Source organism: Salvelinus fontinalis, chromosome 12 (genome assembly GCF_029448725.1).
Source record: "Salvelinus fontinalis isolate EN_2023a chromosome 12, ASM2944872v1, whole genome shotgun sequence".
In the NCBI taxonomy this organism is placed as follows: domain Eukaryota; kingdom Metazoa; phylum Chordata; class Actinopteri; order Salmoniformes; family Salmonidae; genus Salvelinus; species Salvelinus fontinalis.
In genome coordinates this window covers 12,884,590-12,911,891 of record NC_074676.1, presented here as the reverse complement: position 1 = coordinate 12,911,891, position 27,302 = coordinate 12,884,590, and the positions used below count along the sequence as shown (strand labels likewise).

At 42.8% G+C, this 27,302-nt stretch overlaps 1 protein-coding gene across 3 annotated transcripts; it reads right to left on the bottom strand.

Moving 5' to 3' along the window:
• Positions 1–1,024: 1,024 nt before the first annotated feature.
• cracr2aa (calcium release activated channel regulator 2Aa) lies at positions 1,025–26,068 on the bottom strand. Of its 3 annotated transcripts, XM_055939757.1 has the most exons (19): positions 25,889–26,062; positions 24,992–25,073; positions 21,703–22,117; positions 14,277–14,388; positions 13,861–14,062; positions 12,706–12,852; positions 11,679–11,769; positions 11,472–11,567; positions 10,183–10,370; positions 10,002–10,073; positions 9,699–9,747; positions 9,471–9,559; positions 8,184–8,538; positions 5,830–5,959; positions 4,748–4,829; positions 4,311–4,425; positions 3,792–3,893; positions 3,227–3,303; positions 1,025–2,673 (listed from the first exon to the last, which is right to left on the bottom strand). In XM_055939757.1, the coding sequence occupies exons 3-19, from the start codon at positions 21,916–21,918 to the stop codon at positions 2,586–2,588; spliced, it is 2,211 nt and encodes a 736-aa protein (XP_055795732.1). In that variant the 5' UTR covers positions 21,919–22,117; positions 24,992–25,073; positions 25,889–26,062; the 3' UTR covers positions 1,025–2,585. The 3 variants fall into 3 exon arrangements, with proteins under 3 accessions (XP_055795732.1, XP_055795731.1, XP_055795733.1); XM_055939756.1 differs by lacking the exon at positions 24,992–25,073; XM_055939758.1 differs by lacking the exons at positions 3,227–3,303; positions 24,992–25,073 and having other exon boundaries at positions 25,889–26,068.
• Positions 26,069–27,302: the final 1,234 nt, after the last annotated feature.

Here is a 27,302-nt window from a genome sequence, read left to right as displayed (position 1 = left end):
CCTCCAGTCCAACTGTGACCTCCCCTCACAGTTGTGTAGTACTGTTACACCAGAGTTGTCAAACTCATTCCACAGAGGGCCGAGTGTCTACAGGTTTTTCCGTTCAATTAAGACCTAGACAACCAGGAGAGGGGAGTTCCTTACTAACTAGTGACCTTAATTCATCACTAAAATAGAAAAGGTGGGGCAAAAACCTGCAGACGTTCGGCCCTCCGTGGAATGAGTTTGACACGTGCGTTTACACCATCCTTCCTTTACGCAGCCAAGATCCTCACTCCCAGTCCGCTCGCTCTCCCATGCCTTTCTGTGAAGCTCATCAGCACAGCACTTATGACTGTTCAGAAGATGTAGGACATGCCATGTATGAATAGACCAGTGGCTAGTAATGAGTGAGTCACAGTTGATGGATGTACAATCTATTCAGTAAAGGGTCTGACTATTTTCAGTTTCATGTTGAGCGCATACTTGTGAGAGCATAGATTTGTATAGTATTCTATTGTAGATGCTGTGCTATACATACAGTAGATGAATAATAAACTAAACCTGTAGATAAACAAGTTGATACTGGATCAAAAGCAAAAGTAGTTAGTTTAATAGAATCCATTGAATCACTTTCAGTAGCATGCATACAAAACTGTTGTCTTTGGAATTAAGTCAGTAATTTAAGGTTTGGCCTTTAGCAGCTCTAACACTAGTGTTATTCCAGTTTACCACTCATGGCATTCAGTTGGTTATTTACACCAAGTACTAAAACAACATGGTTGCCACTATTTCATGTCAGCTACTGAAATTGTGCTATGTGTTAATTTGGTATGACAATTGAGTTGAAAAATAGTTATATTCAAGCTTTGTATTGTATTGTTAATTTTACCTCCTGTCATGTAACAGTTAAATAAAAGTTATTGCTCAACATTGTCCACTAGGTGGCATCTGAAATTCAAGTTTCACAATTGCATCCACTTTCCTACTTCAAGGAAGTGGTGTTTTAATTGGTTAGATTATTTAATTTAAAAGATCACTGAAATATACAATATCTGTTTATTATTCAGAGAAACCATACAACATTTTTCATATTTACATTTTCACATACATTATTGTGCAACTGAATTGGTTCATTTAGAGTAGTCATGGTGCTATGGCACACTGTCAAATACACAAGGAATACTCTCTATACCGTAGGGCTCCAAATGACGATTTCTCAGTATCCTTCAACATCACAGAACATACACATACAGCACGTATCTAATACCTCCAATGTCTCATACGTATCTGAGGATCTTTCCAGGTGCAGTGATGGCATACATTGCAATGTGTTAGATTTAAAATGGAACATTTGTTCAAGGATACTTGGCACAATATACATTTTTATGGAATTATTAGGAGAAACGTTTTAGTGCGCCCACAAACAAATACTTCTAAGAGAAGACAAATCTCTTGGCAAAATTAAGCAAACAACTACAGTACAAAACGCCTTCATAGAAATAACACTGTGCCAATTACATAAAAAAGCCAAACAGTGGTGACGGTTAATATGCAAACGCTTTGAGAGAGGTATAGTATGTCAGAGGTTTACTACCTTTCACTGTCAATGCAAAGTGTAAAACAAACATTTGTGTAAAAGGAGAAGCTGCCAATTAGACTTTCTAGACACATAAAGATGTAGGATCTTCACTTGATCACTGCTGTTGCTGAGAATTTCTGTGCCCCAGAATTGACAGATTCACTAAAAACTCACACTAACACATTATATTAACAGTATTGCACTTTTCATGTAGCCTAATCATGATCTAGCAACATTACATCGGCAGAAAAGTTAATGGACTAAACATTCAAATCCTGTTGCTGCAGGATTATTTTGCTGTGACAATACTGGTCAAATTAGGATCCCACATCTGTAGTTGACTTCTGGTAAATCATCCCAACATTACATATACAACACAGTAAACCTTATTACATTTGAGGGATAAGTTAATCTATTCATCAAATTGATCTGAGATAAAGTCCAAATCTGACAAATGTTATAACCCTTCTCTACTATTGGAAAATGTTAAATTGGTCCTGAATGAAATTCAGATTTCACGAAACCTAACCCAACTATTAACAAGGTTTACTTTTATTTTTTCAGTACATTTTTCAGACAGTGGAAACTGTACTGAATTAAATAGAAAAGTAGTATAGTTACTGGTTTTGACTTAGCTAGTTGAAAATAAATGTATTAAAAATAAGTTGTCATTAGGAAAATCAATATTTTATTATTGTAGTGCAAGACTGTCTTTTAAAAAATGTCATTATCCATGTATGGCAGTGTCAGCACCTACCCTGGCCCTTTCATCGTGTGAAATTCTAAGACATTTTTATTATTATTTTTTCCCCCTCAAAGAGGTGTTTAAAAAAAAAAAAAAACACAGATTCAAGAAACAGGTGTTCACACCGTAGGTGGACTGGGTGACAGTGAGAGGTATTGTGCTGTAGATCTTTAAGTTCTTAAGGAACTCTAGTCAGAATATACTGTATATTTAACTAGGTGAGTTCACCTTCACCTTGTGTGTTGAGAAGATAGAAGCTAGCTAGTAGCATTCTTGTTGCTAGCAGCAGGACCTCTTCTTATGTGAAGAGCTGTTTACCAGTTGGACCGTCTTCTCTTTCTCTCTGTCCTCCTGCTCTTTCAGAATTCTAGGGGACACAGAAGAGATTTTACTCAGAAATGAGCCAACGTCACATACTGTAGGTTAATTGTTTATTATTGAGTGAGAACCCAACAAACTACATTGCAATAGACTTCACTAAAGAAATTACACAATATTAGATTCCGATACTATTATTGAAGTTGGGAGAATTAACTGCTAGGATAAAGTTGTTTATTATGTGTGTTAAGTGTATATTTAGGAATGATAAGATTGGTCATTGTTTTCCTTTCTTTCCCTGTACTTGTTAATATCAACAAAGAGTTTTTTTGTACTTCCAGACCCACTGACACATTTGGCCTAAAAGTGAGTTGTCCGATTTCACTGCAAACCACATAAAGCCTAGCTTGGATGTAGCCCAAGCAGACAGTTATTACATTTTTGGCCTGACAGTATTAAGCATATTTTCCCTTCGTATAGCCTTGCTAATGGCCAAAATCGAAATGACAAACAGTCGTGTTAAGACAATAGTAAATGTGGAAGTAGTAAGACTTATGTCCTGTTAAAACGCTGGGCAGAATCCCACACAGCGCTTAACTCACCTTGCCAAATGTACCAGAGAGTCTACAACGTTTTGTCCAGAGCAAGCACTGCACTCATAGAAAATCAACTGGCAGTCCTGCAAAGGAGATTGGATGACTGTCATTAGCAGATGAAAAACAGGGCAGTCAATGGGATGTACAGTACAGTGCTCTGATTGGAACTGGCTGTAGTAGGTTGATCACGCTCTCCTCTTCCACACAGCCTCCTACTGAGGCCTGTTTAGTAACATTAAAGGTAATCATTGTCTGGACTAATGGCCATTGAGCAAAATGAAAAATAAGAGCAGCTCGACTGATCTAAGGCCCCTAGCAATTATCTATCACCGTAGAAACTACAGACCCAAATGGGAAAGAAAATTGAATATACAAAATTATAGAGGGATGATAGAAGTCGAAAAACAACTCCTAGACCTTTAAGGCCCACACACACACATCTCGTTAAAAAAAAATATATATTTGTTGCTTTTACTTATTCAATGAGATGATGGCCTACTACTTTGTGGCTGTGGGCACTGAGAAGCCTGCGGGTTGAAGACAACACCCAGGGAATTGCTGATAGACAGACCTTGGCCAATTTCTCGCCTACTCTCGTCTGAACCTCCCGCTCGCTCTCCTTGTCCGTTTTGTTTCCCAGCAGCATGATGGGAATATCCTCGCCGGCCCCCTCCTGTGAAGAGAGATGTTGGGCACTGATGCACTCCATTAGGGCTAGAACCTCAGCAGTCTCTTTCAGATACCCAGTGGGTGGGCAGCATTCAGCGTTGCAGGTTTTTAACAACAGTGTTACACTGAGCAAGGTCACGGACAAATCTATATTCACTACATGTTGCATAACAGTAGTACATAACACACAATCCGTAACGATAATGAATGGTAACTTATCGTGCCGCTTTACAAATATCCAGTAAGAATTACAATAATTAGCGCATTTGATCTGATATTGTATATAAAATGTTCTGTAAGCCTACATTGAATGTGCTATTGAGCAGGAGGAGGCTCTCCGTATTATCTACATTTCTCTGAGCTTGTATGTGTAGGCCTGCTATTTCAGAGGTGAGCAGTGAAGTGTCTGGGCTCGTCTTACCTGTACACTGGTCAGCCACTGTCTCACCGCAGTGAAGCTCTGCTCATCAGTGATGTCATACATGACTACCACACCGTCAGCTTTGCGGAAGAACTGCTTGGTGATGCTGCGATACCTGAAGGGGTGGAGAAGGAAAACTGAGAACTCCCCCATTTGTACATTATCCTCAAGCACAATAAAATAAGTACGGAATTTGATCTTATACTAAAAATGTTGTCTCATTAGATACTATTTTCAAGTGTCATGTGCAACATGGTCTCATTAGAAAATACTGTAAAATAAAAAAGGGGGAAAAAGACATTTAAGCACTGCAGTAATATTTCACTTCACTGACATTAGCAACGTGCCATACAGCATAACTGCATGTAGCAAAACAAAAGCTGCTGAGGTAAAATGTGGAATGTGTGTAAATTCACTTAATATGGTCAAGCTCCCACCTCTCCTGTCCTGCTGTATCCCACATCTGCAGCGCCACCTTGCTGTTGTCCACCGTTATCGTTTTCACACTGTAGTCTATGCCTGTTGATGCAGGATGGACAAGATAATATTCCTCTGATTTAAGTCACCTAAGTAATTTACTAGATTTTGCCTTCCAATTATATTTTTTCTTGTAATTTTCTGTCAGTATTATTTTTTAGAAGTGCTGGGTTTGTAGCAAGATAGAAAAGGTTAAACATGATGAAAGGAACCAACAATTGATTTCCGGGCAAATTTGGTAGAACAAGGAACTTCAAAAGGATATGTCCTTCTGAGTTTTTGAAATGTTACTCCCATCGATGGTTGCAATCAACAATATTTGTCCCCTCAAATAGAAAAGGAGAAACATGTTTTTTTGTGAATGATTGCATCACAATTGCGTCAATGAGAGTATATTGCCCTAGAGTTCTAGAGGGACCATACAATTCAAAATCCATCTGACTCTCCTAAAAATGACTATTTTCAGAATCAAATAATTTTTGTGTGCTTCCAAACAGGGTCTAATAGAGAGGAGATTAGAGTTCTGGAGCTGTTCGTACTAGGATTCAGAATAATTCAGTATGCTCGCAGTCAGTCAAGGAACAAACTAGGTTTGGGTGTGTAACAATCTACTGTACAACAGAAAGCCCAATTGGAAGTATCCAGTTATGGTCTGTGTGAATGCAGGTCAGTCAAGACAACAGTACCACAATATGGTTTATCTGCTTAGGCTGTTGCCTATGTAGTGCAAGATCAACACAACAGTCGGACCTCCACAGTGTAAGCAATCGGCATTTAAAAGAGCTTAATGAGTAAAGCCAGTGTGAGGTGTGAGAGGGAGGGTGAGGTCAGCCAGCCACATGTCTGTGGGCTCAGCTCTGCCCTGGGTCATGTTGATTAGGACACACCGTATCAAAACAGTTTGCAACATAAAACTAGAGATTCTTATTCTTAAGTCCAGGTAGTTCCTCCTGGGTTTCCGTCCACTTTGTTCCATTGGTGCCTAATGAAAACCCTGCTCTGCTGTAGAAAAGGAACCCTGGAGAGGCCAGCCACTACTCACCCACGGTGGCAGAGGTGCCTGGGTAGAAGCAGTCGTCACAGAACCTCATGAGGAGTGAGGTCTTCCCCACGCTAGAGTTCCCTACCAGCACGATCTTAAACAGGCGGTCCGGGGGTGGCGCTGCACCCTCCTGGAAACAACACAGAGAGATAAAGCAGAGGGAAGAGGTAATTCTATAAGTTTCATTACATGTTGCCATACTCCTTTTTGTGCTTAAGTTAACTTTTCCTCAAGTGATAAGCAAGATATTTCAGATTGCGGCTATCCAAATCGATATATGCTGGGAGAGGGTATACTAAAACGATGACATGGCCCTAGCTGATGCACCAAATATTTGAGCATTGAGCAACATATTTTAGCATATTTTGAATACATCATATAGCCCCTAATTCTAAGTCCACAACACAACTACTATCCTATAAAAACATCAAGTTGTAAAGTTCTTGAAATACAGTGCATTCGTAAATTATTCAGGCATATACGTTAGCCTTATTCTAAAATGTATTCAATTCATGTTTTTCCTCAATCTACACATAATACCCCATAACGATAAAGCAAAAACAGGTTATTAGAAATTTTAGCAAATTTATAAAAAATGTAAAACAGAAACATCTTATTTACATAAGTATTCAGATCCTTTGCTATGAGACTGAAAATTGAGCTCCGGTGGATCCTGTTTCCATTGATCATCCTTGAGATGTTTCTACAACTTGATTGGAGTCCACCTGTGGTCAATTCAATTGATTTGACATGATTTGGAAAGGCACATACCTGTCTCTATAAGGTCCCACAGTTGACAGTGCATGTCAGAGCAAAAACAAAGCCATGAGTTCGAAGGAATTGTCCGTAGAGCTCCGAGACAGGATTGTGTCGAGGCACAGATCTGGGGAAGGGTATAAAAAAAAACATCTGCAGCATTGAACACATTCTTAAATGGAAGTTTGGAACCACCAAGACTCTTCCTAGAGCTGGCCACCCGGCTAAACTTTGCAACAGGGGGGGGGGGGGCTAGGTCAGGGAGGTGACCAAGAACCCGATGGTCACTGACAGAGCTCCAGAGTTCCTCTGTGGAGATGGGAGAACCTTCCTGAAGCACAACCATCTCTGCAGCACTCCACCAATCAGGCCTTTATGGTAGAGTGACCAGACGGAAGCCATTCCTCAGTAAAAGGCACATGACAGCCCACTTGGAGTTTGCCAAAAGGTACCTAAAGGACTCTCAGACCATGAGAAACTAAATTCTCTGGTCTGATGAAACCACGATTGAACTCTTTGGTCTGAATGCCAAGCGTCACATCTGGAAGAAGCCTGGCACCATCCCTAAGGTGAAGCATGGTGGCAGCATCATGCTGTGGTAAGGTTTTTCAGCGGCAGGGACTGGGAGACCAGTCAGGATCGAGGGAAAGATGAACGGAGCAAAGTACAGAGAGAACCTTGATGAAAACCTGCTCCAGAGCACTCAGGATCTCAGACTGGGCCAAAGGTTCACCTTCCAACAGAACAATGACCTTAAGCACACAACCAAGACAACGCAGCAGTGGCTTCGGGAGCTTGAGGATCTGCAGAGAAGGGGAGAAACTCCCCAAATACAGTTGTGCCAAGTTTGTAGCGTCAAGAAGACTAGGCTGTAATCGCTGCCAATTGTGCTTCGACAAAGTACTGAGTAAAGGGTCTGAATATTTATGTAAATGTGATTTAAGTTTAGCAAAAATTTCTAAAAACCTGTTTTTGCTTTGTCATTATGGGGTAGTGTGTGTAGATTGAGGGGGGAAAACAATTAATCAATTTTAGAATAAAGCTGTAACTGAACAAAATGTGGAAAAAGTCAAGGGGTCTGAATACTTTCCAAATGCACCGTTATCATTTTCACACTGTAGTCTATGCCTGTTGATGCAGGATGGACAAGATAATATTTCTCTGATTTAAGTCACCTAAGTCATTTAAGTCACCTAAGTAAGTTCCTAGATGACATTAAATCATAAAAACCTCCTGAAACATTCATTCAACACAAATAGCTAAGCCTGTTGACAGGGTAACTGTGGGGTCAAGTCACTAAGTGAAAAACCCAACCCTGTGACCGCTGTTCTCCTATCTCAGGTCTGCTCAGAGAAACAGGACTTTGAGAACACATTGTGCTGTACATCTACCTTCACCCCTCTCTATACGGGTCAGGAGAACCAACAAAAACACTGACCTATAAACAACCCTGAAGGACTGAAGAGGACGGCAAGGTTCTTTTAAAGGGAAGGTTACTAGGCCAACTGACACCTTCTCATTCTCTATTGATCAGAGACAAAACAAAGCCTGTCCACATTATGACCAATCAACCTCGTCTCTGAGCACACAAGTCTTACGTTCACTACGGTCTCCTTGCCGACAGGCTGGCCCCTGGGGGATGTAGGCGTCTCTGACTCTCTGGTGTCAGCTGGCTGCTGCTCCCTAGTCGGAAGAGAACTTGGAGGATATATTGAGTTCATCTGCAGCTCTATGTGTTCTTCCTCCTCCCCGTCTTCCTCTGCCTCCTCGCTCCACTCACAGAGCTGGGCATGGTAGTCGTCCTGCAAGAGCTGGGGTAGGTGGTCCTCCTCTATGGAGATGATCCTCTGTAGGGGTCTGTGGGGGGGTTTGGAGGCTACCACATCCTCCAGGCTGTAGCCATTCACTCCCCCCGGGCTCTTCTTAGAGTGGGGGAGCCCTACCTCTTCCTCACTGGAGAGACAGGGATGAGATGGTAATTGGAGGGACAAATGTGAATTGGCTGACAAGTGCTTTTTTTTTGTTGGAACATAACGGTATGGCTGTAGAATGTGAATTGACTCGCATATTTATATAAGCATTTGCATATTCAGAACAATGTAAATACAGTACGGACATGTTCTGCACAGAGTTACAACTGCAGCCCTATTAAACAGCTTTCTGTCCTACATTTGAATTCTGTGTCATGTGCTTTGTTCTACTTTGTGTAATGCCATCTACTTAGAAAATATTAATCATTCACCATGAATAACTACTCAAGCTACAGTCAGTCATACTGACGTGTGTATTGTAGGTGAATTGAACATTAGTATAAATGAAGGTAAAAGTAAAAGCTGCTGCATGTTCTCTGCTCCTGTCACAAGTAAAAGATGGAGGTGTCATTCAATTACCCTTTTTTCAACCAATCATATCAGTGTATGTGTGCATTAGTTATTTGAAGCTTTGCTGTGTATGAACATGTACAGATTGTACTATGTTTTTTGTGTATTGTAAGGTTATTAAAAGTGTAATATTGTCATGTTGCGCCACACCTCCCGGGTGGCGCAGTGGTCTAGGGCACTGCATCGCAGTGCTAGCTGTGCCACCAGAGTCTCTGGGTTCGCGCCCAGGCTCTGTCGCAGCCGGCCGCGACCGGGAGGTCCGTGGGGCGACGCACAATTGGCATAGCGTCGTCCGGGTTAGGGAGGGTTTGGCCGGTAGGGATATCCTTGTCTCAGTATGTAAAAATGTAATAAAATGTATGCACTCTACTGTAAGTCGCTCTGGATAAGAGCGTCTGCTAAATGACTCAAATGTAAATGTAAATGTAAATGAAGGCCTCCACGACTGAATCAGACAGTATTCACTCAATTTGTATTAAAAGCATTTCAGAGCAAACGGTGTACCATTTAAAGGCCTTTTTGTCAAAGGGATTCAGAGTATTTGATCCAGGCCTCGGGTTCCAAGCAGGATTTTCAACAGTATTCCTCAGTTTCTGCAAAAAAAATTTAAATCTACAGTTTGATTGCAATTGGATTTGATAAAAAAATGTTTTTAGGATAGGCTCTATCAAACAGAGCAGACAGACATGGGATTTCACAAATGGACAATGAAAAATGCATGCGAATACTTACTTGATACGAGGACATATCTCGTTCATCTCGTAAGTGTTTGTTCATTTCCCTGGAGACAATATAACAAGAAATGGGTTCATTGCAAAAAATATAAACATTTTCTAAGAACAAGTGAGAAAGCGCTTCAAGGAGTTTGCCTGAGGTCAATGCTATATGCTTTGCTATCTGCTCGATGGATGCGTGGCCTTGGTTTGTAGTGAAAATAACATTGTACACTATTGTACACTTGGAGAACAGTGGCCCCTGGACTAATATAACCCATTGCCTCTCTCCTAGTGTGTGTCTGTCCGTCTCCACTCTTGCCTCAGCAGGTCAAGTTGTTTCAGCAGGCTTGCTCGCTCTCTCTGCAATCCCTCTGTGACCTGGTACATTTCCCTGTGTTGGAAAACAAATCCACATATTCGTGTACTGTGGACTCACAAGGAGACCCAATCAGGATCCCAGACAGTCAGCTAGCCAACCAGCCACAAACAAGCAGACTTACCTCTCCCTCTCCTTGTGCAGGCGTGACGACTGCTCCTGCAGGAGGCCCAGCTGCTCCTGTGCCAGGGTCAGCTCCTGACTGGTGTGCTCCAGCTCTTGGGCCAGATCCTCATTGGTCTGCTTCAGCTTCACATTCTCCACCTTGGTCACGTGCTGCTCACTGTGCAGCTCCCGACACTGACACTCCAACTGGGGGACACAGGGGAGAGGGGCCACGGTCACACAGAGGAGACGGGCAGAGGGGACAACACACAAAAACACTACGGCCAAAAGCAGACGCCCTACGAAATGCACTTTCATCTGATCATATACAGCTTTAAAAACACAATTTCCCAGACACTACTATGCAGTAACAATCATAGTCTGATCGTCCTTAGCAATCAGTGTCTATTGTGTGATTGCTACAATACACCGTGCATTGATGAATGGAAAATATGAAACGAGTGATATCTCCCGGCCTGGTCTGACCCACACATACACCCATTAAATCCAGGGGCTGTGTGAGGACACACATAAGGCTGCTGTCTGCCTCAAACACTACTATCACTGTTCTACATATATAAGCCAAAGTGCTCCAACAGGGGATCTAAAACAATATATAAGGCTAGCCAGCATAAGGTCTGGATGCCTCCTTTACAGAGACTGTGTTGGCAGCATTGAAATATAATCTCTAGAACAGACATTCCCATTAAAGTCAATGTTCTGCCATTCTATTTTCATGGTCGGCAGAGAGGAACATGGAATGTGAATTACAGACATAATAATTAGAGGCACTCAGGTACCTCTGAGAGAAAGCCTTGGTGCCTTGGGTACAGTAGGAACTAATGCCTTATTCCCCTTTGTAGAGCAAATGAAGAAGTACTGGTAAGACTAATTGTTGCCCATTAGTTTACTCCAGTTAGGGGAGGTAGGGGAAAATAATACATTTTGGAAATGATGCAGACAATTACATTGATGGAAGCCACAATCTGCAATATTAAAGCTAATCTCCACCTCCCAAATTTTTTAAAAATGAGACTAATTTCCAATGGACAAATTAGTCTTAAAAGCTTCAGTGGAGTTCTGTTTGTGAGTGTGTCACGGTTAGACATGATCATCTCTTAGTTTCCATTAAAGAATATGCTGCAGACAGACACTCAGCAACAGCTCTTAGAGTCTAATAATAACTAGTGACAATTCGGTCACCAAAATTAGATTTGATCAAAAATAATAAGTTCTGTACAGTGCAAATCTACCCATCAGTGTGATGCCTGTGATCATCAAGGACTCATCATTCGTGTCCTGACTCACCCGCCTCTGTTTCTGGAAGATCTGCTCCAGCTCCCGCTCCTTACTGGAGAGCTGATGCTCTAAGTCCTGGCTCCTAGACAGGAAGCGTTCAGAGTCCTGCAGGGGGAGAGAGAGAGAGAGCGGGAGGGAGAACGAGAGAGCAAGAGGATCTTCCCGAAAACTGAGGTTACTAACAAGGCGTATGCAGTGGGAGATCTCTTCCTTTACCTGCAGGAGGATCCTGTCCTTCTCATTTTTGATTTGCTGCTCCATTTCTTCATATAAGCGCTGGATCTCGTCGTCATGTGTTGCTGCTTTTCTGTTCGGATGTAGAATTATTTTTTTATTTTTTTGGGGGTGGGGGTCTTGTTAATGCTAATAAAGCATTTTCCATGAGCTTTGGCATCACATAAGAAAATGGGCCACTCAAGTGTTATCAAATGTTTAGTTAAGCTTTATGTTTAGTTAAGCTTTCAGTCTGCCATTTCAAATCAACTGTAAGCTAGCACGACGCATTCTGAACAGGCACAGCAACAAATAACAGTTTGAGGGTTGCTTTTCAGCTATGGGAAACTGTGTGATAATGCACCACTATGGTACAAAAGCTAAGCTGTGCTCAGTTGAAACATGACATAATAAACAAGTAGGTGGAGATTGTCAAGTAGTACTCCTTTGCGTAAAATTGCCATGAACATTGTCCGTCACAATTTGGAGAAAGTGAGAGATTTGGGAGCACATTCACAAGCACTTAATATTGCTTTGGAGCTGGGAGGTTAGCCACATCCCAACGGTGGAGTAAAAGTTTGTTTCTCCCACACTGTAAAACTTTAACACTTTCTCCCCTCCCAAGGCAGCACTAGCTCTTAATGTGTGGAATTTAGCAGGCTTAACTAAGGACTACAAATCTGTCAGTCAGAAAAAGCTATACTTTTAGTAAAACATTTTTTTAAGGGAAAAAACACAGAAAAAACAGATAACTGGGGACGATCATTCTATAGATGCACTAATGCAAAAAAGGTTTAAATGACATTCATATTGTAGCAAGCACATACAGTAAGCTACTTTGCCCTTCGTTACTAGGGCAGAGGTTATCTGTAAAAGAACATTGAGCTAGCCTGGTCCCAGATCTGTTTGTGTTGTCTAGCCAATGACTTTTGGAGTTGGCAAGACAGCACAAACAGATCTGGGACCAAGCTACAGTGAGCTACTAATTGCCCAAATTCTACCAATACCTGATGAATGGTGATATTTCTACCTTTTAAGGGCGCTCTCCATCTCCCTCTTCTCCTGGTTGGCCTCTTTGATCTGGAAGGTGACCCTGGCCAGGAACTCCTCAAAGTTGGACAGGAGATGCGGCTCATCTCTTCTCAGCTGGGCCCACAGACTACGCACCTCACCAGGGCTGATGGGAAGGGGGTCAGAACAAAGATTAGTCTGAATGACAAGACCTGGAATACAGTCTGTACTCAGGTTTCTGTGTAGAACAACTGTACTGAGGTACTTCTTGGTGTGGGGAAAAAAAAGTACTTTTAAGTCGAATTATACTTTTAGGTCAATGTGAACAATGTAGGCAGGCAGGCAGGCAGTGGGTAGCTGTGGGCTGCCTGCAGCCGTGCTGACATATTTATGCAAAATTGACATTTGGTCAAGATGATCTTAGTTAGTTGAAAATAGTGCTATTTTGATACGACAGTTTAAACGCAATCTTTGTCTGTGCCATGGTCTTCACGTCAGTGTTCAGATAACGACTGGAATACATTTATGTAATTTTTTGGCAGGGCCATATGTGGAAAGACCAATTGAGAAAATGATCTGAGAAAATCATCTCATGCAATGCATGTTTGATGGATCTCTGTTCATTGAAATTTGAACTGATTGATAAGACTAGCAGGCCTCTGGAAGACTCCTAAACAAATATGGAAACTTTCCAATCCTCACAGTAGAGTTACATGCCGTGTCAACTTCAGGAAAACACACCGGAGGTTGAAGCAAATTGATCTGATGTAAATTGTCAGTATTCCTTTCTGGTTCTAACCCAGGTTTGCAGACAGTCAATAGGATGTACTTATCAAGTTGACATCCTCACCTACTACCGTTTACTATTATTGAGCCACATTTGTTTGCTGAAGGTGAGTCTAGTCATGCATTAAATGAGGCCCGGCTCTCTCGTTTCTCTCCTCTGAATGCCTGGAGTTCAAAAGGCCAAAAGCACTGGTACCAACACCCACCAATGTCTGGATGAATGGCTAGCACTACTATGGAGCGGCAACTTAGCGCATTTTGTTTTGCACAGCTTACTTCAATCAATCTAATCCTTCTAAAGGAAAAGACTGGTCATTTGAGGGCATTATTGAGGATTGGGACAAAGATTCACATAGTATGGACGTCACAGACAAAAACAAACACTCACTCCTCAAAGACGTTGCTGGCGCCCAAGCTCTCCATGAGCATGCAGAAGTGCCTCTCTTCCTCGTCCTCGCTGCCCATCAGCCTCTCCTCCCACTGGGTCTGGTAAAGGGAGTCTGGGGGGCCCTTGTTGGTTTCCTTGGCAATGGGGCTGGCCTCTCCCATCCCTTCTGTTACAGAGATCCTTCGGCCAAACAGGAACTCACCTGGAGAAATAGAGTCCAGGAGATGATTTATAATACCCTTCACTCCCTCTCTTTCTATACATCTATACCTACTCAGAGCTGCATAATCTGCTTGCACTAGCACAGTTAATGTTATTATGTGGAAAGGGAAGATGCGTCAAATCAAACTACATCACTTTTTCAAAACAACATGCATAGGACAGCAGAAGGTGAGAAGAGGACATAGTCAACGTACTGAACCCTGAGGAGAACTCCTGCAGGGTGAGGTATCCGTTGCCGTCAGAATCCAGGGTGTCAAAGACATTCTCCAGCTCCTCTGCACTGAGGGGCAGCTGTCCATGGAGCCTCTGCGGAGCAGGACACAAAACACAAATCAGGTGCCATGGACACAACTGGGGACCTGAAGGACTCAAGAGTCTTTACGTTAAACAGACACCGTAATTGGGGGAGAACATGCTCATAGTAACGGAATAAATAGAATTGTATCAAACTCAAAAAACACAGTTTCCATGCGTTTCACGCAGTTCCAGACATTATTACGAGCCATTATCCCTCAGAAGCCTCCTGTGCCAACAATACAGTGCGGAACAACAGCTGCCAGCCAAGCACAAACACCTGGGAACGCACTCAACAGTATCATCAGAAGAGACGGTCATGTACCCAAGTACAGGAGAGCAGATGTTCTTCCTGTTCATAAAGTGTAGGATGGTGTATCATTTGCATTCACACAAGCGACGTAACGCAAGTTCATGACAAAAAGGAACCGTTAACTAGGACAGGCTGCTCCATAAAACGTTTATATTAATAAACTTGAGACATTCATCCGTTCAGATTGAACTCAAAACATTATAGAAATTAACATTTCTGCACAAAGTCAAAAACAGTCAGTCAACATACGCCCAAACCGCCATTTACACGCCAAGGCCAAGCAGTGTGTGAAAACAAACAGACTCTGAAACCCTGAAAATAAGCAGTAAAGACCACAACGATGCAGAAAAGCCAAAGCTCCGCCTCACCTCTGTGAGCTGGGCATGTCTATGTTTACACCGAAACCACTTGTGAAATTTGTGGTAGGAACTCCTTGTTAAACTCTCTTATCTGGGCTGAACACATCCCTTATGTCAGCAGACAGATCACAGCCGGAGACACCACTGCCACCCTCTTGGTCACGGTGTGAGAAACATTGTAAGGCTGTTTGTGCAATCAGCAGAAAACGACACGCGCACATACAGGGTAATGTTGGCAGTCGCTAGAAAACATTCATGAAATGTAAAAAAATGTAAATAAAAATTGATGTGTTCATAACTTAGCCAAATTACTTTGTCCACTTTGCCCTTATGGATAAACAAGGTACGCCTAATCAGGCATAGTAAATACCCGACTAAATCTAAATCCAACTTGCATATGGCAGAGAAATACATTTCCACTCGGGTCGTATAAGGATAGACCAGCAGAAATGCATTTCAGTTGCATAACACATATTCACGCAGAAAATTGTAATGTATTATACAGGAGTGCACACAGTTATGCACTGACGTTATTACAAAACATTTTGGGGGGCTGATTTCATTACTTTCACAACTCATAAATGAACACGGGGAGCGGGTATAGGGAATCTTTTTGTATATTTCCATAAACATTGGATCAAAGGGATCTATTCTATTGAGACTCTCGTCATGGCGTGGGCTCACAAGTGCTCGATCAAAGGAATACTCTGCCCATCGATGAATATGTAAGAAGTGTTTGGATTTGCACAGTCACGCAAATGAAGTTGCTGTATGACAAAGCACGGCTCTGTGTGGCTCTTTGCTGCCCGTATGTGTTGTGGGTTCCTCTCACTCTTTCACATGCTCTCCTGAATAAGACAGATACAGGCTACATCCTCAGAATCATCTCTAATGAGCACGCCACAGAGACATAAAAGTGTCCCATTTAATTCTATGGAGCAAACGCAGCCCCTGTCCTCCACATGCAGCCCTGTGAAATGACCAGATTGTTGTCTCCAAATCTAACAAAGGGTCTACGAAGGATTTGTTGCAGTTGTTAGGTTTGGCATTATTTAGCCTAATGTACAGTGCCTTCTGAAAATATTCAGACTCCTTCCCTTTTTCCACATTTTGTTATAAATCAATATTAGAATAAGGCTATAATGTATCAATCTACATACAATAACCCATATTAACAAAGCAAAAACAGGTTGACATTTTTGGTAATTTATCATTTAAAAAAATATAGTATATAGTATTCAGACCCTTTACTCAGTACTTTGTTGAATCACCTTTGGCAGCGATTACAGCCTCGAGTCTCATTGGGTATGACGTTACAAGCTTGGCACACCTGTATTTGGGGAGTTTCTTGCATTCTTCTCTGCAGATACGCTCAAGCTCTGTCAGGTTGGATGGGGAGTGTCGCTGCACAGCTATTTTCAGGTCTCTCCAGAGATGTTTGAATGTGGTCAAGTCCGAGCACTGGCTGGGCCACTCAAGGACATTCAGAGACTTGTCCCTAAGCCACTCCTGCGTTGTCTTGGCTGTGTGCTTACGGTCGTTATGTTGGAAGGTGAACCTTCGCCCCAGTCTGAGGTCCTGAGAGCTCTGGAGCAGGTTTTCAAGGATCTCTGTACTTTGCTCCTTCATCTTTCCCTCGATCATGTCTCCCAGGCCCTGCCACTGAAAAACATCCCCACAGCATGATGCTGCCACCACCGTAAGGATGGTATCAGGTTTCCTCCAGACGTGACGCTTGGCATTCAGGCCAAAGAGTTCAATCTTGGTTTCATCAGACCAGAGAATCTTGTTTCTCATGGTTTGAGAGTCTTTAGGTGCCTTTTGGCAAACTCAAAGTGGGCTGTCATGCGCCTTTCACTGAGGATTGGGTTCAACTTCCGGCGCCGAGCGAGATGGCAGCCTCGCTTCGCGTTCCTTGGAAAATATGCATTATTTTGTTTTTTTATGTGTTATTTCTTACATTGGTACCCCAGGTGATCTTAGATTTCATTACATACAGTCGGGAGGAACTACTGAATATACGAGTAACGTCAACTAACCACCGTTCCTACCAGGAATATGACTTTCCCGAAACGGATCCAGTGTTTTGCCTTCCACCCAATACAATGGACCTGATCCCAGCCGGGGAGCCTACGCGACGCCGTAAAAGGGGCAAACGTAGCGGTCTCCTGGTCAGGCTTCGGAGACGGGCACATCGCGCTCCACTCCCTAGCATACTACTCGCCAATGTCCAGTCTCTTGACAATAAGGTCGATGAAATCCGAGCACGGGTAACATTCCAGAGAGACATCAGGGATTGCAACGTGCTCTGCTTCACGGAAACATGGCTAACTCAAAAGACGCTAACGGAGTCGGTGCAGCCAGCTGGTTTCTTCACGCATCGCGCAGACAGAAACAAACATCTTTCTGGTAAGAAGAGGGGCGGGGGGGTATGCCTCATGATTAACGAGACGTGGTGTGATCATCATAACAACACTCAGGAACTCAAGTCATTCTGTTCACCTGATCTAGAACTCCTCACAATCAAATGTCGACCGCATTATCTACCAAGGGAATTCTCTTCGGTCATAATCACAGCCGTATATATTCCCCCCCAAGCAGACACATCGATGGCCCTGAACGAACTCTATCTGACTCTCTGTAAACTGGAAACCACACACCCTGAGGCTGCATTCATCGTAGCTGGGGATTTTAACAAGGCTAATCTAAAAACAAAACTCCCTAAATTCTATCAGCACATCGATTGTCCTACCAGGGCTGGCAAAACTCTGGATCACTGTTATACTAACTTCCGCGACGCATATAAGGCCCTCCCCCGCCCCCCTTTCGGAAAAGCTGACCACGACTCCATTTTGTTGATTCCAGCCTACAAACAGAAATTAAAACAACAAGCCCCCGCACTCAGGTCTGTTCAACGCTGGTCCGACCAATCTGATTCCACGCTTCAAGACTGCTTCGATCACGCGGATTGGAATATGTTCCGCATTGCGTCCAACAACAACATTGAAGAATATGCTGATTCGGTGAGCGAGTTCATTAGGAAGTGCATTGACGATGTCGTACCCACAGCAACGATTAAAACATTCCCAAACCAGAAACCGTGGATTGACGGCAGCATTCGCGTGAAACTGAAAGCTCGAACCACTGCTTTTAACCAGGGCAAGGTGACCGGAAACATGACCGAATACACACAGTGTAGCTATTCTCTCCGCAAGGCTATCAAACAGGCAAAGTCCCAGTACAGAGACAAAATAGAATCGCAATTCAACAGCTCAGACACAAGAGGTATGTGGCAGGGTCTACAGTCTATCACGGATTACAAAAAGAAAACCAGCCCCGTCGCGGACCAGGATGTCTTGCTCCCAGACAGGCTAAATATCTTTTTTGCCCGCTTTGAGGACAATACAGTGCCACTGACACGGCCCGCTACCAAAACCTGCGGGCTCTCCTTCACTGCAGCCGAGGTGAGTAAAACATTTAAACGTGTTAACCCTCGCAAGGCTGCAGGCCCAGACGGCATTCCCAGCCGCGTCCTCAGAGCATGCGCAGACCAGCTGGCTGGTGTGTTTACGGACATATTCAATCAATCCTTATCCCAGTCTGCTGTTCCCACATGCATCAAGAGGGCCACCATTGTTCCTGTTCCCAAGAAAGCTAAGGTAACTGAGCTAAACGACTACCGCCCCGTAGCACTCACTTCCGTCATCATGAAGTGCTTTGAGAGACTAGTCAAGGACCATATCACCTCCACCCTACCGGACACCCTAGACCCACTCCAATTTGCTTACCGACCCAATAGGTCCACAGACGACGTAATCGCAACCACACTGCACACTGCCCTAACCCATCTGGACAAGAGGAATACCTATGTGAGAATGCTGTTCATCGACTACAGCTCAGCATTTAACACCATAGTACCCTCCAAACTCGTCATCAAGCTCGAGACCCTGGGTCTCGACCCCGCCCTGTGCAACTGGGTCCTGGACTTCCTGACGGGCCGCCCCCAGGTGGTGAGGGTAGGTAACAACATCTCCACCCCGCTGATCCTCAACACTGGGGCCCCACAAGGGTGCGTTCTGAGCCCTCTCCTGTACTCCCTGTTCACCCACGACTGCGTGGCCATGCACGCCTCCAACTCAATCATCAAGTTTGCGGACGACACTACAGTGGTAGGCTTGATTACCAACAACGACGAGACGGCCTACAGGGAGGAGGTGAGGGCCCTCGGAGTGTGGTGTCAGGAAAATAACCTCACACTCAACGTCAACAAAACAAAGGAGATGATTGTGGACTTCAGGAAACAGCAGAGGGAGCACCCCCCTATCCACATCGACGGGTCAGTAATGGAGAAGGTGGAAAGTTTTAAGTTCCTCGGTGTACACATCACGGACAAACTGAATTGGTCCACCCACACAGACAGCGTTGTGAAGAAGGCGCAGCAGCGCCTCTTCAACCTCAGGAGGCTGAAGAAATTCGGCTTGTCACCAAAAGCACTCACAAACTTCTACAGATGCACAATCGAGAGCATCCTGTCGGGCTGTATCACCGCCTGGTACGGCAACTGCTCCGCCCACAACCGTAAGGCTCTCCAGAGGGTAGTGAGGTCTGCAGAACGCATCACCCGGGGCAAACTACCTGCCCTCCAGGACACCTACACCACCCGATGTCACAGGAAGGCCATAAAGATCATCAAGGACAACAACCACCCAAGCCACTGCCTGTTCACCCCGCTATCATCCAGAAGGCGAGGTCAGTACAGGTGCATCAATGCAGGGACCGAGAGACTGAAAAACAGCTTCTATCTCAAGGCCATCAGACTGTTAAACAGCCACCACTAACATTTAGCGGCCGCTGCCAACATACTGACTCAACTCCAGCCACTTTAAAAATGGGAATTGATGGAAATTATGTAAAAACGTACCACCAGCCACTTTAAACAATGCCACCTAATATAATGTTTACATACCCTACATTACACATCTCTTATGTATATGTATATACTGTACTCTATATCATCTACTGCATCTTGTAATACATGGACCACTAGCCACTTTATACTATGCCACTTTATGTTTACATACCCTACAGTACTCATCTCATAGGTATATACCGTACTCTATACCATGTACTGCATCTTGCCTATGCCGTTCTGTACCATCACTCATTCATATATCTTTATGTACATATTCTTTATCCCTTTACACTTGCGTGTATAAGGTAGTAGTTGTGGAATTGTTAGGTTAGATTACTTGTTGTTATTACTGCATTGTCGGAACTAGAAGCACAAGCATTTCGCTACACTCGCATTAACATCTGCTAACCATGTGTATGTGACTAATAAAATTTGATTTGATTTGAGTCTCGCCACTCTACCAAAAAGGCCTGATTTGTGGAGTGCTGCAGAGATTGTTGTCCTTCTGGAAGGTTCTCCCATCTCCACAGAGGGACTCCGGAGCTCTGTCAGAGTGACCATTGGGTTCCTGGTCACCTCCCTGACCAAGGCCCTTCTACCCAGATTTGGGCAGGCGGCCAGCTCTAGGAAGAGAGTGATGGAGAGCACTGTATTCTTGGGGACCGTCAATGCTGCAGAAATGTGTTGGTACCCCTCCCAAAAACTGTGCCTCGACACAATCAACTCTGAGCTCTACGTACAATTCCTTCAACCTCATGACTTGGTTTTTGCTGTGACATGCACTGTCAACTGTGGGACCTTAGAGACAGTGTGCCTTTCCAAATCATGTCCAATCAATTTAATTTACCACAGGTGGCCTCCAATCAAGTTGTAGGAACATCTCAAGGATGATCAATGGAAACAGGATGCACCTGAGCTCAATTTCGAGTTTCATAGCAAAAGGTCTGAATACTTATGTAAATAAGCTATTTCTGTATATTTTTTTATTTTTATGAATTTGCTAACATTTCTAAAAACCTGTCTTCGCTTTGTCATTATGGGGTATTGTGTGTAGATTGCTGAGGATATATTTTTTTTTTTTTTTTAGGATAAGGCTCTAACAGAACAACATTTGGAAAAAGGTCAAGGGGTCTGAATACTTTACCCAAGGCACTGTATGCTATTGTCAACAGCAGTCATTCAGATGCCCTGACAAAAGCCTAAATTACAACAATGAGCTATGGGAGCTGGTGCATAAGTTAGGATACATCCACAGAGTAATCCACAGAGTATCATGTATTCTCTATCAGAGTAGTTCAAAGGAAACAATTATGCTAGCACTAGGCTGGGCCAATTCTTACTGGTTTCTAAGGGTAAAGAGGCTAACAGGAAAGATGAATTATTCTTCTGATTTAAGCATCCAGTCCACAGGGGGAAAAAGCCTCAAATGGTCCAGAATGCAACTCCAACAAACCCACCACAACTCATGATTGATTCTTGCTCTGAAGGATCAAAACACAGTTCAAAAAACAACTACACCAACTTGCACTGTCAATCAATATCAAAAGTCAGCCATTTGAAATGAGTTACTCTGAAATAATGACAAAAGTAACATCGAGGGTATACATGACTAGGTAACTAATATATACACAGTACTAAGGATGGGAACATGCATAATGCTGGTGCAGCCTAAAAACGTCAATAACTCCCATGGGACGGTTTGGTCACACTCAGTGAGCCCCATTGACAGTAGATGATCTTACCTGCATGTCCCGGTGGGTGATGAAGCCTTTGTCCTCGATGTCACAGATCTGGAAGAAGTCCTGGGTCTTCTCCAGCATGGTGCTGTGTCCTGTAGATCTCTCACCGCCTCCAGCCTCACAGTCCTTCCAGTCACACTCGGCCGGGCTCTGGTCCCAGTCTCTGTGCCGAGGAGCACTCCTGGATCTCACTTTGGGGGTACTGGTGAAAGCTGCCATGGCGTGTGTGTGGTGTGGCTCCTCTCGCTCCCTCTCCCTTCACATGGGTCAGGTGTAGTCAGGTATAGACAGGGGTTGAGAAAAGAGACCCAGAGTAGAGACGCAGGTTCAGGCTGCAGCACAGAGGCTCTCAGCAGCGATGTCACCGCTTGTCATCTCTTAGCAACCGCCTCTTTAATTAGTCGATGAAGCCCAGGCTCTGAGCGAGAGAGAGAGAAAAGGTAAAATGGATCCCTTCAAAATAACCCTCTCTCTGAATGATGGAGTGTGACATGTCAGACTATGGTGTTTCTTCACATAGCATTTTATGTTGTTCATTTTGGGGTGATAACCTAGGTCTTATTCTTATTACAATGTAATGACTTGTTGTCTAATAACGCAGCCAACTTTTAAAAAAAACATACGGTACAACAAGCCTAGAAGGAGCGATGCAAAACTCATAGCTCACAAGGAGAAAGAACCTACTTTGAACGCATCAAAGAATGGTGCTAAAGAGAAGTGACCACAAACAGTTTTCACAAACAGCTCCAATTTAGGCGGACTATTGGGACAAAGAGGAGCACCGAGTGTGTAACTAGATATTAGGTCCATCTTCGAAAAACCCATGAAGTAAATTCACAGAGCAGATGGCAGAAGTACCAAGTTCGAACTTAGTTCCCTCCCCCTATCAGTGTGAAGTAGCATGTTCTCTATCAGAGTAGTTCAAAGGAAACAATTATGCTAGCACTAGGCTGGGCCAATTCTTACTGGTTTCTCAGGGTAAAGAGGCTAACAGGAAAGAGGCATTCTTCTGAATTAAGCATCCCGTCCACAGGGGAAAAAGCCTCAAATGGTACAGAATCCTACAATTCTTACAGCACAGTATTATGCAATGCATCAACATAGGAGACTGTTGAACTCTCAATCCAACAAGGTTGACTGTGTTGTGCGTCCACAAAAGACCACAGTACTACTGTTCTCTTGGTACGGCATACATTGTGACCACAGCACGTACGAGTGAATGGATTGATGATCGGCGACAAGTTGAGAGGCGGAGGAGTACTTTGGCCTGTCTGGAAGGGCCGTGCATGGAAATATTGACTGGTAAAGCCACACGGCGGTTAGGTCTATATGGGCTCCTGTGTGCACTGGTATGGAAGACTGCCTTAAAGGGGCTGTCCCGCTCTTGTAGGCTGCAGGCTGAGTCACTGCAGGGCAGGCAGAGAACAGACAGCGCACCACCACACATGCACGCCAATTCAGACATACACACACTTCAGACTGTCTGCAGCTGGAATACATGTGCTACCTATTCCTCCTCATGCTCCAACTACCTTAATGTTTGATGCTCCGCATCAACATTTTTGGACAGTTATTTTGTTGACAAATCTGCTCACCTCAAAGTAAGAGAAAACCTTGAAAGCCGAACCAGGAGATTCTGAATATGAAATACTTTTTATTGTGCATTGCACTCTAAAAGCTCTGAAGTTGACACTTTTCTTTTGCACAGGACCAGTAATCCTATAATTTTTAATCGCGTGACAACACGGCTATCATGAATAGACTTACTCAGTTTATGTTCTCGACCGAGAATCTCATCATCCTGGATGCATCTCGACCCACAGGGATCAGACAATATTTGACACGGAGGTTGAAGACTTGAGATCTTATGTAGTGGTCTCATAACAATCCACATGGCATGATGACACGTCACCAACTCAAACACATAGACTATTTACAATGCAATGAATGACAACACCCTCTGTTGAATAGAATAAGAGACCGTGCGTCTTAGCTAGGAGTCTATGACCTACAATGTAGGCTAATGAGAGAAGTAGAACAGAGTAGCATATGCCTTATGCAGTTTCCATAACAATTGAATTTCAAACAGTCTAAGCTAAATGTTGCTGTATGCTATTGGCTTGTTTCAATGGTCAACTTAGGAAAATAATCTGCTGTACTACTTTGCATACAGTTAGCTAACTTATCTTCCAAGTTGCTGCACCAAACCAGAAGAAATTCAGCGAGGCAACATAGGGCCTTCAATGTATGACATTATTTGATTAAGCGAGATACTAAAATAGACAACACTAAATCAATATAGGAAGCAAAAACTGTGTAAAGTCAGACATTCATTCATGTAAAAAAAACAACAACAATGCACTAAGTACAACAGAAAATTGTGGTTGCCTACAAATAGGCTGCCTATGAAAGTGACTCATCTCCGGAGCAGAACTCTTACTGGGCTGTCTCTGAAGCACTCAGACTCTGTGCTGCCAGTCTCACTACTCTACTTCCTTTGTTTGAACTATGACAAGAGCCATTTGCCCTACAAAAATACAACTTCTCCTGGGTGTTCTGGTCAAAGTCATACTGGAGCTTATGACCACAGGTAAAGTTATTGAAGAGTACCTGAATGAATGGTCTCCAACCCCTTTTGACCACTTCACTAGGTTAAGCCTAATCAGCAAGTGCTTGGATGTTGAGGTGCAACAAAATAGCAAGAGGGAGCCAACCAACCTTCGCAAGAGAAAAAGTCAAAGCAAACTTTTTTGTAAGATAATTACTGGATTGTGGAAACAGGATAAATGTGTAAATATGTGGTAACGGAGCATTATTCCACCTCCTACCACCCCAATTCATACATCAACGGAATGGGTATACTGTCATTTGACAATTACTTCTCACTATGACATAAGTAACTAGATCAATGTGTGGTAACTAAACCGCTTCCTGTTTTGTTATGTGATCTAATCTTTGTTCTTGGGAGTGTACAAACAAACGCTGGCCTGCCTATCAGGCCATGTGTCAGTCAGGGGTTTCAGCACATCCGACCTGGTCATAGGTTTTTCAAGTTTACCCAGTCAGATAACTGACAATTGAAAGTCACTTCCTGGTTGAGGCCACTTCTCAGTTTAACCATCATGGATAGTGAAAAATTATACAATTCCAACGTGGTGTAGTGCAATTGTCTAACAGGTCTGCAATGTAATATTGTGATGCAATGGTAAATCAGTGTTGCAGGTTCTCATAAAAGTAATGACTGGATGAAAAATGTGGTTCTGATCTGCATTTTCTAAAGATGTAGACTAACCTTTTTAGTGAACTTTGGTGATAACCCATTTCTGTTGAAAATCAATCAACAATATCCTGGCTGGCACAGTGCCCAGCACACCCTATGAGACAGAGATGCCAAAATCATTGAATATTAAGTTTACTTATTTGACCTCTTAACAGGTCATCAAACCAGAAGCGTATTCATTACGCCGATTTTGTTGCAAAACGTAAAGGGACCTAGCTGAATTTGTCCAATATAATTTTTTTCGGACTAATGATTAGGCCTAGACCCCACGGCATGTGAAACTTCCAGTTCACAACACGGGGGAGAAAAAAAAAAAAAAATCACCAACACCACTACTTTTAGAACAACTGGGAACTCGGAAATCTCGACTTCACTACATTAAAGACAACTGGGATGTCGGAAAAACGAGCTCCGACTGAAAAATATTTTGAACGGTCATCCAACTCGGGAATTCCAAGTCGGGAAACTCTGGCATTTTTTTAGTAACGACTTTCCGAACTAAAGATCACTGACGTAATACATTTGACTTTTTTGTTGAAGTTACCAGTTGTCTTGAAAGCACCAACAATAAATCTAATTGTATTGGTCGCATACACATATTTATCAGATGTTATCACGGGTGTAGCGACATGTTTCTAAAATAAAAAGCATTCTTGTCACTTCAGCCAAAAATAACATATTTAGCACTAAGGTAAAATAGAAATGAGAGTTGTCGACAAAGTTAACAAAGAGTGACCCTTCTCAAACTGTTAACGTTACCCGCCACTTGAACCAGAATCTATGAGGAGAACGTCTCCCGTAAACCCAGATTCTGGTTCACCCGTCACTGCAGATAGTTGTCCAGTCCAACTAGCTAGCTAAAGTAGGCTCCTTTCTAAAATAGTAAGCGAAAGTAAAGTAATACATTACCATGTGTTATTGGAAGGCACTAAAGACAGTCAAACGTGTATCTGTCACAACTTCAACAAGCTGTATTTCCTCTGTTAACATAACTGGAGGAATTTCACAGACCTGCCTGCGGGGAGGGACTCAATGTCGATTCGCGTCTGTAGATATAGGGCAACTCCATGGCAACAGTGTGACAGACTCAGATTCTTTACTTTGAAATGTTATTTCAAAGTAAAATCAATAATTGCAGTTAAACGAACCACATCTATGCACAAGGACTACTTTTAACAATTTTCACTGAACATTTGTACAGAAACTTTACTTGAAGAACAATGCAGATGCAAAGTTTAGTAACAGTGAGTGTTCGTGCCATCATTCTGTTACCAAAATGCATCTGCACTGTTATTCAAGTATATGTGTTGTAAACTTTTCAGTGGAAAGTAGGGTTTGTTTATATGTCCAATGAAGCCATTTTTTAAATCTCAATATCAAATCATTTCTGGGTAACAATTACATACCTTACTGTGACTGTTTTAAATTAAAATGGTCAAAAAGAAAAAAAAAAAAAAAAAAAGCTTCTTAGCAAAGAGCAATTTATCAAGCAAGACTTTTGCTAGGACTGTTTGGGAGTGGACTGAGTGGGGAGAGGGAAACTGAAAACTAGCTGTAATTGGCAGAGTGGTTTAGAACTCTCTTTCTTATTGGTCTATTCTAATTCACCAGGCTTGCCAAAACTCCATCACACCAAAACAGGCTCAAATTTCAGGTGGTCGTTTCAAACAGCTCTTTATTATAATTTTCACAATTTCAGTATTATTCCAACCTCATAGTGTAATATATATATATATATATATATATATATATATTGTTGTTGTTGTTGACTGCACTGGGCCTTTAACTTTGCAATCATTGGTTTTTGTTTGACACATTTTAAAGTGAAAATCTGAGTCTCAATGTCACTCTCTTACCATGGATTGCCCTATAGTAAACTTTACAAGTGCCATATTTGACTACCTGGTTTTTCAGGTGGGATTATCTGTCTAGAACAGGAATGTCACTCTTTTCCCACATCCCTAGCAAAACAGGTGATTAAACTAATTGCATTCTAAACAGAAGATCATGATTAGTTGATTATTCATGATTAGTTGATTATTAGAGTCCGGTGTGTTAGCCAGGGCTGGGTAAAAGTGAGACACCAGTGAAGACCCTAAGGACTGGAGCTGCCCATCCCTGGTCCCGAACAAATCCCGTGCAGCAGCTGGACTTTCTCAAATCATAACGCAGTGTGCACTATCCAGAGTAGAAGAAGAAGAAGAAATTAATGAACATTTGTTTTTTGACATCATAATCAGACCATGACCTCTATGATCTGTATGCCTCAAATTTGCAGCTGAATCCCATTCACAGCTGGCAACTAATTACAGAGGCTGATTAA